The sequence below is a fragment of the Somniosus microcephalus genome, chromosome 21, assembly GCF_052327205.1.
Source record: "Somniosus microcephalus isolate GS21.2 chromosome 21, FLI_Smic_1.0, whole genome shotgun sequence".
NCBI lineage: Eukaryota > Metazoa > Chordata > Chondrichthyes > Squaliformes > Somniosidae > Somniosus > Somniosus microcephalus.
In genome coordinates, this window is record NC_141007.1 from 77,658,903 (window position 1) to 77,673,895 (window position 14,993).

The 14,993-nt window shown below is 48.5% G+C and overlaps 1 protein-coding gene across 4 annotated transcripts in view; it reads right to left on the reverse strand.

Moving 5' to 3' along the window:
• Positions 1–14,993, reverse strand: part of mbtd1 (mbt domain containing 1) — a 90,554-nt gene that overhangs the window by 53,173 nt on the left and 22,388 nt on the right. For 2 of the 4 annotated variants that reach the window (XM_085964008.1, XM_085964007.1), the window contains exon 1: positions 2,987–3,179. The exons of 1 other annotated variant lie outside the window; for it this stretch is intronic. In XM_085964008.1, coding sequence (XP_085820134.1) covers positions 2,987–3,007 — 21 coding nt within the window. In that variant the 5' untranslated portion in view covers positions 3,008–3,179. Of the gene's footprint in view, positions 1–2,986; positions 3,182–14,993 lie in introns of those variants that run through there. One more of the 4 variants, XM_085964005.1, reaches the window with a different exon arrangement.

The window sequence follows — 14,993 nt, forward strand, 5'->3', positions numbered from 1 at the left end:
AGCGCAAGGCTGGGTGCGCTCAGTGATCTCGCTGCTGTGCATCCTGTAGACAGCAGCCGGGCCAAGCGGCCGGTTTCTGTGCTGTAAATTCTATGTAATATGCAGCCACCTTGTGCCAGGGGTGGAGGAGATGGACATTCAGACCAATGGCTGGGACACCCGTCAAACAGACTGCTCTGTCCTGAGTGGTGTACAACTTCCAGGCAAATGGTGAGTATTCCATCACACTCCTGACTTGAGCCACGTAGAAGGTGGTGAGGTTTTGAGGGATCAGGTGGTGAGTCATTCGCATCTGCCCTGCCCTTGTAGTCATATTGTTGATATGGCTGAACTAGTTTAGTTTCTGGTCAATGTTGATCCCCAGACCTTATCCCAAAGTTGAGGTAAAACCAACCCACAGACAATGTGCAATAAAACATTTGACGGCAAGTCCAGTTCTAACAAAGATCTGCATCCGAAACATTAACCTGTCTTTTCTCTTTTCAGATACTGACTAACTTTTTCTGGCATTTTCAGGTTTAATTTTCTACCAGTCAGTTGCCTGTGTTGAACGCAGGAGTGAAGATTCAGAAATAAAAACAGAAAATGCTGGAAATACTCAGCAGGTCAGGGTCAGCCTGAGACGAGAATGCTACCTACTGAGCTTTCCACCTCCGTAACATCACCCGTCTCCGCCCTCGCCTCAGCTCATCCGCTGCCGAAACACTCATCCATGCCTTTGTTACTGCTAGACTTGACTATTCCAACGCACTCCTGGCTGGCCTCCCACATTCTACCCTACGTAAACTTGGTGATCCAAAACTCAGCTGCCCGTGTCCTAACTCGCACCGAGTCCCGTTCACCATCTCCCCTGTGCTCGCTGACCTGCACTGGCTCCCGGTTAAGCAATGCCTCGATTTCAAAATTCTCATCCTTGTTTTCAAATCCCTCCATGGCCTCGACCCTCCCTATCTCTAATCTCCTTCAACCCCGCAACCACCCCCAGATAACCCTCAAGCATTGATGGCCATGCCTTCTGTTGCCTAGGCCCTAAGCTCTGGAATTCCCTGCGTAAACCTCGCTCTCCTCTTTCAAGACGCTCCTGAAAACCTACCTCTTTGACCAAGCTTTTGGTCACCTGCCCTAATTTCTCCTTATGTGGCTCGGTGTCAAATTTTGTATCTCATAATACTCCAGTGAAACACCTTGGGATTTTTACTATGTTAAAGGTGCTAGATAAACAGAAGAAGTTGTTGTCGAGCCATGGTTGACACTTCAATGTACCTTTGACGTGTCGTCACTGCAGCCATGTCAGCTGTGGGTTCAAGTCCCACTCCAGAGACTTGAACACTAAATCTAGACTGACACTCCCAGTGCAATACTGAGGGAGTACTACACTTCGGAATTGCCGTCTTTTGGATAAGACGTTAAACCGAGGACCTGTCTGCTCTCAGGTGGGCGCAAAAGATCCCCGGGCACTATTTCAAAGAAGAGCAGGCGTCCAAGCCAATGTTTAGCCCTCAATCAACATCACAAACAGATTAGCTGGCCATTATCGGTTTGTGGGATCTTGCTGTGCGCAAATTGGTTGCCGCATTTCCTACATTACAACAGCGACTACAATCCAAAAAGTATTTAATTGGCTGTAAAGCGTTTTGGGACGTCCAGTGGTCGTGAAAGGTGCTATATAAATGCAAGTCTTTCTTCCTTACTTCTACTAGAACCTGCCAATGTAAACGAGTCACATCATAATGACACCCTCCTGTCAGTAGCGGCACCTGGGGCGACAGGCAGACTTGCTTTTATATAGCACCTTTCAAGACCTCAGGGTGTGATTACAAGTGTGACAAGTTCTTATCGGCAACTCCTACAACTGTAGACAAAGGAATTTAGAATGCATTAAACGAGGTGACAGGAAGGCTCAAGATATTTTAATATTTTCATAGAATCATAGAATGATGCAGCACAGAAGGAGGCCATTTGGCCCATCATATCTGTGCTGGCTCTCTGAAAGAGCTATTCAATTACTCCCCTGCTCATTCCTCATAGCCCTGTAAATTTCCCCCTTCCACATCACTAAAAAAAAAATTACCTGGTCATTATCACATTGCTGTTGGTGGGCGCTTGCTGTGCGCAAATTGGCAGTTGTGTTTCCCATATTACAACCGTGACTACAAGAAGTACTTCACTGGCTGCAAAGCTCTTTGGGACGTCCAGTGGTCGTGAAAAGCGCGATGTAAGTGCAAATCTTCCTTCAAGTATTTATCCAATTCCCTTTTGAAAGTTACTGTTGAAAGTTACTGTTGAATCTGCTTCCACCAGCCTTTCTGGCTGTGCACAACAACTTGCTGTGTAAAAAAGAATTCTCCTCCAGCTCCCTCCTGCAAGTGGAAGCAGTTTCTCCTTATTTACTCGATTGAAACCCTTCATGATTTTGAACACTACTATTAAATCTCCTATTAACCTTCTTTGCTCTGAATCTGAGGAGATCAACCCCAGCTTCTCCAGACTACTGAAGTCCCTCATCCCTGGTACCATTCACAAGCACATCCCTCGTTCACACAACCCTTCATATTAAATCTTCCCACAACCTGCTCTAATGCTCAGGAGGTTCCCCGTTACTTGCATCTCTGGCTGAACCGAGCAGCAGTGCCCAGCCACAGACAACAACGCCGGACAGTGGGACAAAGAGCAGAGGGAGCTGGAGCGGGGCAGAGTGCGGGGTCAGGGGGTGGGAGGCCGGCCTCCCAGTCGCTATAGAGACGGTGCAGCGGCCGACTGACTGTGCAGCGCCTAAGCCGCAATGAGAGAGAGATAGAGAGAGGAACCACCAGAGGCCGCAACACAAGCCGCTCCCTGGCAGCAGGAGGAGGAGGGTGATTCACATCCAGGCTTCTCCCACCTCACCAGAATCCCCCGAAAGCCTGAGGCCTCGGGTAAGCCCGCGACCAGCACAACAAAGAAGCCCGCCTGCCTTCCCTGGAAAGGCCCGAGGCGCCGCACTCACCAAGTCGCGCGTGTTTTCCATGAAGCCCGGCCCCGGCACGGCCCGGCCGCTCCCCGCCCCTCAGGCTCCGGCTCGCCGCTCTCTCACTCAGCCCCGGCCCGCCAGGCCGCTCGTGCTCCCACAGCTTCTTTTATTCAAATCTCCGCTGCGGAATATCAACAAAATTAGCATATCGCTCGCCCCCACTGCGCCTGCGCCAACCTCGGCCCCGGCCTCACTGCGCCTGCGCCATCCTCGGCAGCTGCCCCACTGCGCCTGCGCGGGCACTGGCCCCCGCCCCCAGCGGCCGGTCACGTGCTTCCAGCAGCTGCTGGGGCTTTAACTGGCGAAAGGTCAAACGCATGCGCAACCAGCACTTACTGTTTCAGTCTTGTCCACATTATGCATTTCACCTCCAACGGTACTAAAACAAAAATCTTATCTCTTGCCTGTTAACTTTCTCCATTATAAATCCCTATCTCCAGATTTATTCTGCGGGTGCTGGAACTCTGAAATAACAGCAGAAAATGCTGGAAACACAGCAGGTCAGGCACCATCGTGGAGAGAGAAACAGAGTTAACATTTCAGGACGATGACCCTTCATCAGAACTGGAAAAAGTTGAAGAACTAACAGATTTTTAAGGCACTCTCGTCTCTGGGTTCAAGTCCCACTCCAGAGACGAGCACAAAATTCAATTAAGTGCAGTACCAAGGGAGCACCGCACTGTCGGAGGGGCAGTACCGAGGGAGCACCGCACTGTCGGAACGCTGCACTGTCGGAGGGGCAGTACTGAGGGAGTGCCGCACTGTCGGAGGGGCGGTACTGAGGGAGCGCCGCACTGTCGGAGGGGCAGTACTGAGGGAGCGCCGCACTGTCGGAGGGGCAGTACTGAGGGAGCGCCGCACTGTCGGAGGGGCAGTACTGAGGGAGTGCCGCACTGTCGGAGGGGCAGTACTGAGAGAGCACTGCACTGTCGGAGGGGCAGTACCGAGGGAACACTGCACTGTCGGAACGCTGCACTGTCGGAGGGGCAGTATTGAGGGAGTGCCGCACTGTCGGAGGGGCGGTACTGAGGGAGTGCCGCACTGTCGGAGGGGCAGTACTGAGGGAGCACTGCACTGTCGGAGGGGCAGTACGGAGGGAGCACCGCACTGTCGGAGGGGCAGTACCGAGGGAGCGCTGCACTGTCGGAGGGGCAGTACTGAGGGAGCGCCGTACTGTCAGAGAGGCAGTACTGAGGGAGAGCTGCACTGTCGGAGAGGCAGTACCGAGCGAGCGCTGCCCCATCAGAAGGGCAGTACCGAGGGAGCACTGCACTGTCGACGAGACATTAAACTGAGGCCCCATCTGCTCTCTCGAGTGGACATAAAAGATCCCATGGTTCTATTTCGAAGAAGAGTATGAGCGTTCTCCCCAGTGTCCTGGCCAAAGTTGGCGGAGTACAACTAGGCTGCATGTGCCGACTCAACCGAGACAAGGCAAGAACTGCCTATGTAAACTCATCACACTGCGGAAGGAGCGGACCTGGAGGAAGCAAAGCGAGAGCGGAGCAGTCCCGAGCGGAAGGAGCGGACCTGGAGGAAGCACAGCGAGAGCGGAGCAGTCCCGAGCGGAAGGAGTGGACCTGGAGGAAGCACAGTGAGAGGGGAGCAGTCCCGAGCGGAAGGAGCGGACCTGGAGGAAGCACAGCGACAGCGGAGCAGTCCCGAGCGGAAGGAGTGGACCTGGAGGAAGCACAGCGAGAGCGGAGCAGTCCCGAGCGGAAGGAGTGGACCTGGACAGAACACAGCGAGAGTGGAGCAGTTAAAAGGAGCGGCAGCAACTCAAAAGAGGCAGTTTTTGAAAAAGTGACGTCAGAGTAAAAAAGTTATATCAGCATAAGGGAAAGAGCTGATTAGTGAGTAGCTGGTGAGTGTATTTTTTAAGTGTATAAGTTTATTTCTGCTAAGTTAGTTAATAGCCTATGTTCTATGTTTCTACGGAGTTGGATATATTTCTTAAGGCTAAAGGGATCAAGGGATATGGGGAGAAGGCAGGGACAGGGTACTGAATTTGGATGATCAGCCATGATCTCATTGAATGGCGGAGCAGGCTCGAGGGGCCGAATGGCCTACTCCTGCTCCTATCATCTTTGTTTCTATGTAAATAGAGGGAAAGAGCTGATTGGTGAGTCGCTGGGGAGTGTTTTTTGTTAAGTTTTAAGTTTATTTCTGCTGGGTTAGTTCTTAGTCTATTAAATAGAGGCATGGCAGGGCGGCTCAGTCCTGTGGAGTGCACATCCTGTGCCATGTGGGAAGTCCTGGATGCTTTGCGTAGCCTGGACGACCACATGTGCGGGAAGTGTTGCCAGATACAGCAACTCGAGCTCCGGGTTTCGGAGCTTGAGCGGTGGCTGGAATCACTGTGGTGCATCCGCGAGGCTGAGAGTTACGTGGATAGCACGTTTCTAGAAGTGGTCACTCCGCAGCTTAAGAGTATGCAGGCAAAGAGGGAATGGGTGACTGCCAGACAGAAGAGGACGACCAAGCAGGTAGTGCAAGAGTCCCCGGAGTGCATCGCACTCTCCAAGCAGTATTCTGTCCGAGTACTGGTGAGGGCGATGGTTCCTCTGGGGAGTGCAGCCAGAGTCAAGTCCATGGTACCACGGGTGGCTCAGCTGCACGGAGGGGGAGGAAAAAGAGGGGAAGAGCAATAGTGGTAGGGGATTCGATAGTTAGTGGAGCAGACAGGCGTTTCTGCGGCCGTAGACATGACTGCAGGATGGTATGCTGCCTCCCTGGTGCCAGGGTCAAGGGTGTCACTGAGTGGTTGCAGGACACTCTGAGGGGGGAAGGTGAGCAGCCAGAGATCGTTGTCCATATCGGTACCAACGACATAGGCAGAAAGAGGGATGAGGTCCTGCAGGCAGAGTTCAGGGAGCTAGGAGAGAGATTAAAAAGCAAGACCTCAAAGGTAGTAATCTCCGGATTACTCCCGGTGCCACGTGCTAGTGAGTACAGGAATAGGAGGATAGAGCAGATGAATGCGTGGCTGGAAAGATGGTGCAGGAGGGAGGGCTTTAGATTCCGGAGGCATTGGGACCGTTTCTCCCATCACACCCCCATCCACATCCATGGGGCTGTGGTGGAAAGGGTGGACAGCTTTAAGTTCCTCGGAGTCCACATCACGGAAGACCTCTCCTGGTCCCTCAACACCTCCTCTTTGGTGAAGAAGGCCCAGCAGCGCCTATATTTCCTAAGGAGGCTGAAGGGATGTAACCTGTCACCCCTGATCCTCTCTAACTTTTACCGCTGCACAATAGAGAGCATCCTGACGAACTGTATCACAGTGTGGTATGGCAGCTGTAGCTCCTATGACCGGAAAGCTCTGCAGCGGGTAGTCAAAACTGCACAACGCATTACCGGCACCTGGCTGCTGACCATAGAGAACATCTACCAGAAACGCTGTTTACGGAGGTCACTGACCATCATCAAAGACCCTACCCACCCCAGCCACAGTTTGTTCGCCCCCCTGCCATCTGGGAGACGCTACAGATGCATTCGCACCCGAACGACCAGATTTAGTAACAGCTTCTTTCCCAGGGCTGTCATCCTACTGAACTCCACAAATAGACTCTAAAGCCTGCACATCTGCCAATGCACTTTATTATGTTTATGTATTACAAGCCAAATGAATGTTGAATGTTAAATGCCTTAATCAAAATGTACACTCTCGGGAGCCGCAAGCCTATATTTCGTTGTACTGCACTTGTGCACTAACAATGACAATAAAGTTGATTATTATTATTATTCTGGGGAAGGTGGGACCTGTACAAGCCAGTTGAGTTACACCTCAACAGAGCCGGGACCAATATTCTCGCGGGGAGGTTTGCTAGTGCTGTTGGGGAGGGTTTAAACTAGCTTGGCAGGGGGATGGGCACCAGCATATAGGAGTAGAAGAGGAATAAGGTGCATAAAAGAGCGAGTGTGTTGGATAGTACTAGAGAAGGTAGTACTAGAGGCAGTAGTAGTACCATATTAGATAGGAGCAGACTAAGAAAAATTCAAAAATGGGCTTAGAATGTACATAAACGCACAAAGTGTGGTGAATAAGGTTGGTGAGCTGCAAGCACAATTAGCTGTGTGGCAATATGATGTTGTGGCAATAACTAAACGTGGCTTAAAAACGGCAAGGACTGGACACTTAATATTCAAGGGTACAAGGTGTTCAGAAAAGATAGGGAAGGAAAAAAGGGAGGTGGGGTGGCAGTGCTGATTAAGGAAGACATTGTAGTGTTGGAAAGGGAGGATGTTCTTGAGGGGACAAGGACAGAATCCATTTGGTTAGAGGTGAGGAGCAAAAATGGTATGATCACACTATTGGGGGTATTCTACAGGCCTCCAAATAGTGAGAGGGAGGTCCTGTTTTGGTGCCAACTAAAACTGTAACTTTACAAAAAAAACACAACAAATGAAACTTAACAAATTAAATTAAAACTTGGTTACTGGGGTTGACAATGCTCTGCAGTCCCCGCGGTGCCCACCGGTCGCGGAAGGCCTCGAGCGTGCCAGCGGACACTGCGTGCTCCATCTCCAGGGCCACCCAGGTGCAAACGTGGCCGCGGAAGTGAGGCAGGCAGTCAGGCCGAACGACCCCCTCAACCGCCCGCTGCCTGGACTTGTTAATGGCCACTTTGGCCAGGCCCAGGAGCAGTCCCACGAGGTGGTCCCCCAACCGACCCGCTCCCCTCCGCACGGGGAGACCAAAGATCAGGGGCGTGGGACTGAAGTGCAGCCAAAAATCGTGGAGCAGCCCCTTCAAATAATGGAAAAGGGACTGCACCTTCTCACACTCTACGTGGAACATGGACACCTCCAGGCTGCAGAAAAGGCAAGCGGCCTGGGAGTCCGTGAACCAACTTAAAAATTTATTGGACAGGAAGTGAGAGGGAGGTAGAGGAGCAAATCTGCAGGGAAATTGCAGAGATATGCAAGAGCTATAGAGTGGTGATATTGGGGGACTTTAATTACCCAAATATCGATTGGGATAATGTTAGGATAAAGGGAAAGGACGGGGAGCAATTTCTGAAATGTGTTCAGGAGAATTTCCTTGATCAGTATGTCCTTGGCCCAACTAGGAAGGAGGCACTGCTGGATCTGGTGCTGGGGAATGAGGTGGGCTAGGTCGGCCAAGTGTCTGTGGGAGAACACTTGGGTACGAGTGATCATAGAAACATAGAAGATAGGAGCAGGAGTAGGCCATTCGGCCCTTCGAGCCTGCTCTGCCATTCAATGAGATCATGGCTGATCATCCAAATTCAGTACCCTGTCCCTGCCTTCTCCCCATATCCCTTGATCCCTTTAGCCTTAATATATCCAACTCTTTCTTGAATATACTTAATGAACTGGCCTCCACCGCCCTCTGTGGCAGAGAATTCCACAGGTTCACCACTCTCTGGGTGAAGAAATTCCTCTTCATTTCAGTCCTAAATGGCTTACCCCTTATCCTTAGACTATGACCCCTGGTTCTGGACTTCCCGGCCATCAGAAACATCCTTCCTGCATCTAGTCTGTCCAGGCCTGACAGAATTTTATAGGTTTCGATGAGATCCCCTCTCAATCTTCTAAACTCCAGTGAGTATAAGCCCAATCAACACAATCTTTCCTCATACGTCATTCCTGCCATCCCAGGTATCAGCCTGGTGAATCTTCGCTGCACTCCTTCCATGGCAAGAACGTCCTTCCTCAGGTAAGGCGACCAAAACTGCACACAATACTCAAGGTGCGGTCTCACCAAGGCCCTGTACAACTGCAGCAAGACATCCTTGTTCTTGTACTCGAACCCTCTTGCTACGAAGGCCAACATACCATTTGCCTTCTTAACCGCCTGCTGCACCTGCATGCTTACCTTCAGCGACTGGTGCACAAGAACACCCAGGTCTCTTTGCACTTCCCCTTCTCCCAATCTATTGCTATTCAAATAATAATCTGCCTTCCTGTTTTTGCCACCAAAGTGGATAACCTCACATTTATCCACATTATAGTGCATTTGCCATGTTTCTGCCCAATCACCCAACCTGTCCAAATCGTACTGGAGTTTCACGACATCCTCCTCACAGCATACCCTCCCACCCAGCTTTGTGTCGTCTGCAAATTTGGAGATATTACATCCAATTCCCTCGTCCAGATCATTAATATATATTGTGAACAGCTGGGGTCCTAGGACCGATCCTTGCGGTACCCCACTAGTCACTGCCTGCCACTCGGAAAATGACCCGTTTATTCCAACTCTTTGCTTTCTGTCCGCCAACCAGTTCTCTATCCAAGTCAATACCTTGCCCCCAATCCCATGTGCCTTAATTTTGCACGCTAATCTCTTATGCGGGACCTTATCGAAAGCCTTCTGAAAGTCCAAATACACCACATCCACTGGTTCTCCCTTATCTATTTTACCAGTTACATCCTCAAAAAATTCCAGTAGATTAGTCAAGCATGATTTACCTTTTGTAAATCCATGTTGACTTTGTCCGATCCTGTCACTGCTTTCCAAGTGCTCTGCTATTACATCTTTTGTAATGGACTCTAGCATTTTCCCCACTACCGATGTCAAGCTTACCGGTCTATAATTCCCCGCCTTTTTTTCCACCACCTTTTTTGAATAGTGGGGTAACATTAGCTACCCGTCAATCCATGGGTACCGTTCCAGAGTCTATCGAGTTCTGGAAGATGACCAGCAATGCATCTACTATTTCTAGGGCCACTTCCTTAAGTACCCTGGGATGTAGATTATCAGGCCCTGGGGATTTATCGGCCTTCAGTCCCATCAATTTTCCTAACACCATTTCCCTACAAATACTGATTTCTTTCAGTTCTACCCTTTCATCAGACCCTATGTTCCCCGGCATCTCTGGGAGGTTATTTGTGTCCTCCTTTGTGAAGACAGAACCAAAATATGTATTTAGTTGGGCTGACATTTCTTTGTTCCCCATTATAAATTCCCCCGATTCTGACTGCAAGGGACCTACGCTTGACTTCACCAATCTTTTTCTCTTCACATATCTATAAAAGCTTTTACAGTCAGTTTTTATGTTCCCTGAAAGCTTACTCTCATATTCTATTTTCCCTTTCTTAATTAATCCCTTTGTCCTCCTTTGTTGAATCCTAAACTGCTCCCAATCCTCAGGATTATTGCTTTTTCTGGCCAATTTATATGCCCTCTCCTTGGACCTTATGCTATCCCTAATTTCCCTCGTTAGCCACGGTTGGGTCACCTTTCTTGTTTTATTTTTATGCCACACTGGGATGAACAAATTCTGTAGTTCATCCATGCGGTCTTTGAATGTTTGCCATTGCCGATCCACCGTCAACCCTTGGAATGCCATTCCCCAATCAATCCTACCCAACTCGCTCCTCAGACCATCGAAGTTTCCTTTATTTAAATTGAGGACCCGAGTCTCCAAGTCAACTACTTCATTCTCCATCTTAATTAAGAATTCGATCATATTATGATCGCTCCGACCCAAGGGGCCTCGTACAACAAGATTGCCAATTAATCCTTCCTCGTTACATAATACCCAGTCTAAGATGGCCTGATCTCTGGTTGGTTCCTTGACATATTGGTCCAGGAAACCATCCCGTAAACACTCCAGGAATTCCTCCTGCACAGTATTGTTACTAATTTGGTTGGCCCAATCTATATGTAGATTAACGTCACCCATGATGACTGCTGTGCCCTTATTGCACGCTTCTTTAATTTCCCTTTTAATGCCATCCCCAACCTCCGCCTTACTGTTTGGAGGTCTATAAACCACTCCCACTAACGTTTTTTTCCCCTTAGTATTTCTCAATTCTACCCATACAGATTCCACCTCATCAGAGCTAATATCCTTCATTACAATTGTGTTAATCCCTCCTTTAACCAGTAATGCTACCCCACCTCCCTTTCCTTTTTGCCTATCTTTCCTGAATATCGAATACCCCTGGATGTTGAGTTCCCAGTCTTGGCCTTCCTTGAGCCACGTTTCCGTAATCCCAACCAAATCGTATTTGTTTACTTCTATTTGCGCAGCCAATTCATCCACCTTATTACAAATGCTGCTCGCATTGAGACACAAAGCCTTCAGGCTTGTTTTTTTAACGCTCTTAGACCTATTAGAATTATTATTTACTGTGGCCATGTTTGATTTAAACCGTTGATTTCTCTGACTGCCACTTTTGTTTTTCTCCTTCCTATCTTTTGCTTTTATCCTTGTTTCCCTTTCCTCTGTCTCCCTGCTCAGGTTCCCAACCCCCTGCCATTTTAGTTTAAACCCTCCCCCACAGCACTAGCAAACACTCCCCCTAGGACATTGGTTCCAGCCCTGCCCAGGTGCAAACCGTCCGGTTTGAACTGGTCCCACCTCCCCCCGAACCGGTTCCAATGTCCCAGGAACTTGAATCCCTCCCCCTGGCACCATTCCTCTCGCCACGTATTCATCTGAAGTATCCTTCTATTTCTACTCTGACTAGCACGTGGCACTGGTAGCAATCCTGAGATTATTACCTTTGAGGTCCTGTTTTTTTAATTTATCTCCTAACTCCCTATATTCCGCTTTTAGGACCTCATCCCGCTTTTTACCTATATCGTTGGTGCCTATATGCACAACAACTGGCTGTTCACCCTCCCCTTCCAAGATGTTCTGCAGCCGCTCGGAGACATCCTTGACCCTTGCACCAGGGAGGCAACACACCATCCTGGAGTCTCGTTTGCGGCCGCAGAAACGCCTATCTATTCCCCTTACAATTGAATCCCCTATTACTATAGCTCTACCCCTCTTTTTCCTCCCATTCTGTGCAGCAGAGCCACCCCTGGTGCCAGGAAGTTGGCTGCTGCTGCCTTCCTCTGATAAGCCATCCCCCCCAACAGTACTCAAAGTGGTGTATCTGTTGGAGAGGGGGATGGCCACAGGGGACCCCTGCACTACCTAATCTAAATCATAAGATTTAGATTAGCTATGGAGAGAAGCAAGGAACAATCTAGAGTGGAACTTCTAAACTGGAATAGGGCTAACTTCAATGGGATGCGAAGGGATCTAGCCAGGGTAAAATGGAACCAAAGACTGACAGGAAAAACTGTAATGAAACAATGGGTGATCTTTAAGGAGGAGATGTTCCAAGTACAGGCCAGATACATTCCAACAAGAGGGAAGGGTAAGGGAACCAAAGTAAGGGCTCCTTGGATGATGAGGGAGCTAGAGTATAAATCAACAAATAATGGAAGCCTGTAAAAAAGGTACGGTAATAATCATGGGTGATTTTAATCTCTATATTGATTGGACAAATCAAATTGGCCATGGTAGCCTTGAGGAGGAGTTCATAGTGTATCCGGGATGGTTTCCTAGAACAGTATGTAATGGAACCAACCAGGGAGCAGGCTATCTTGGATTTGGTACTATGTAATGAGACAGAATTAATAAATGATCTCATAGTAAAGGATCCTCTTGGAAAGAGTGATCATAGCATGGTTGAATTTAAAATTCAGTTGGAGGGTGAGAAAGTTGTATCTCAAACCAGTGTCCTGATCTTAAACAAAGGCAATTACAGTGGCATGAGGGCAGAACTGGCTAAAGTGGGATGGAAAAATAAATTAAAGGATGTCTTGCTGCAGTTGTACAGGGCCTTGGTGAGACCACACCTTGAGTATTGTGTGCAATTTTGGTCGCCTTATCTGAGGAAGGATGTTCTTGCCATGGAAGGAGTTCAGCGAAGATTCACCAGGCTGATACCTGGGATGGCAGGAATGACGTATGAGGAGAGATTGGGTCGATTGGGCTTATACTCGCTGGAGTTTAGAAGAATGAGAGGGGATCTCATTGAAAATTATAAAATTCTGACAGGACTGGACAGACTAGATGCAGGAAGGATGTTCCCGATGGTCAGGGAGTCCAGAACCAGGGGTCACAGTCTAAGAATAAGGGGTAAGCCATTTAGGACAGAAATGAGGAGGAATTTCTTCACCCAGAGAGTGGTGAACCTGTGGAATTCTCTACCACAGAAGGCAGTGGAGGCCAATTCATTAAAAATATTCAAGAAGGAGTTGGATATATTTCTTAAGGCTAAAGGGATCAAGGGATATAGGAAGAAAGCAGGGACAGGGTACTGAATGTGGATGATCAGCCATGATCGCATTGAATGGCGGAGCAGGCTTGAGGGGCCGAATGGCCGACTCCTGCTCCTATCTTCTATGTTTCATTAAGGAAGCAGTAGCAGGGCATTAGGAAAATCATAATGCAGTCAAGCAGAGTCAGCATGGTTTTATGAAAGGGAAATCATGTTTAACAAATTTGCTGGAGTTCTTTGAGGATGTAACGAGCAGGGTGGACAAAGGTGAGCCAGTGGGTGTGGTGTATTTGGATTTCCAGAAGGCATTTGATAAGGTGCCACATAAAAGGTTACTGCATAAGATAAGAGCTCACGGAGTTGGGGGTAATATATTAGCATGGATAGAGAATTGGCTAACTAACCGAAAGCAGAGTCGGGATAAATGGGTCATTTTCCAGTTGGCAAACTAGTGGGGTGCCACAGGGATCGGTGCTGGGGCCTCAACTATTTACAATCTACATTAATGACTTGGATGAAGGGATCGAGTGTAATGTAGCCAAGTTTGCAGATGATACAAAGATGGGTAGGAAAGCAAGTTGTGCAGAGGACACAAAGAATCTGCAAGGGATATAGACAGGCTAAGTGAGTGGGCAAACATTGGGCAGATGGAGTATAATGTGGGAAAATGCAAGGTTATCCACTTTGGCAGGAAAAATAAAAAATAAAATAATTAAAATGGAGAGAGATTACAAAATGCTACAGTTCAGAGGGACCTGGGGGTCCTTGTGCATGAAACACAAAAAGTTAGCATGCAAGTAATCAAAAAGGCAAATGGAATGTTGGCTTTTATTGCCAGGGGGTTGGAGTATAAAAGCAGGGAAGTCCTGCGACAACTGTACAACGTATTGGTGAGACCACACCTGGAGTACTGCGTACAGTTTTGGTCTCCTTATTCAAGGAAGGATATACTTGCATTGGAGGCAGTTCAGAGACGATTCACTCGGTTAATTCCAGAGATGAGGGGGTTGACATGAGGAAAGGTTGAGCAGGCTGGGCCTATACTCATTGGAGTTTAGAAGAATGAGAGGTGATCTTATCGAAACATATAAGATACTGAGGGGGCTCGACAGGGTAGATGCAGAGAGGATGTTTCCCCTGTTGGGGAAATCTAGAACTCGGGGGCATAGTTTCAGAATAAAGGGTCGCCCTTTTAGAACTGAGATGAGGAGGAATTTCTTCTCTCAGAGGGTCATAAATCTGTGGAATTCTCTGCCCCAGAAAGCTGTGGAGGCTGGGTCATTAAATACATTTAAGGTGGAGATAGACAGATTTTTGCAAGATAAGGGAGTGAAGGGTTATGGGGAGCGGGCAGGGAAGTGGCTTTGAGCCCAAGATCAGCCATGATCTTATTGAATGGTGGAGCAGGCTCACGGGGCCAAGTGGCCTATTCCTGCTCCTATTTCTTATGTTCTTATAGAGAAGATGATGAAACAAAGAAAGAGGGTGTATGATGCATGTCAGGTGAATTCTTCAAGGGAGAACCAGACCAAATACAATAAGTTGAGGGGGGAAGTGAAGATGAAAATAAGATTGGCAAAGAGAGAATAGGAGAGTAGAATGGCGGTTAACATAAAAGGGAACCCAAAAATCTTCCACTGGCATGTAAACAGTAAGTAGGTAGTAAGAGGCGGGGTGGGGCCTATTAGAGACAAAGGTGGTGATATATGCTTAGAGGCGCAGGGCAAGGCTAGAATACTCAATAAGTACTTTGTATCAGTGTTTACTAAGGAGGTGGCTGCTGACAAAATATCGGTAGAAGTGGAAAAGGTAGAAGCAATGGAAGGGGTGAAAATTAGTAAGACAGGATGTACTAGAAAGGCTGGGTATGCTTAGAGTGGATAAGTCGCCTGGTCCAGATGGCTTGCATCCCAGGTTGCGAAGGGAATTGGGGGAGGAGATAGCGGAAGGG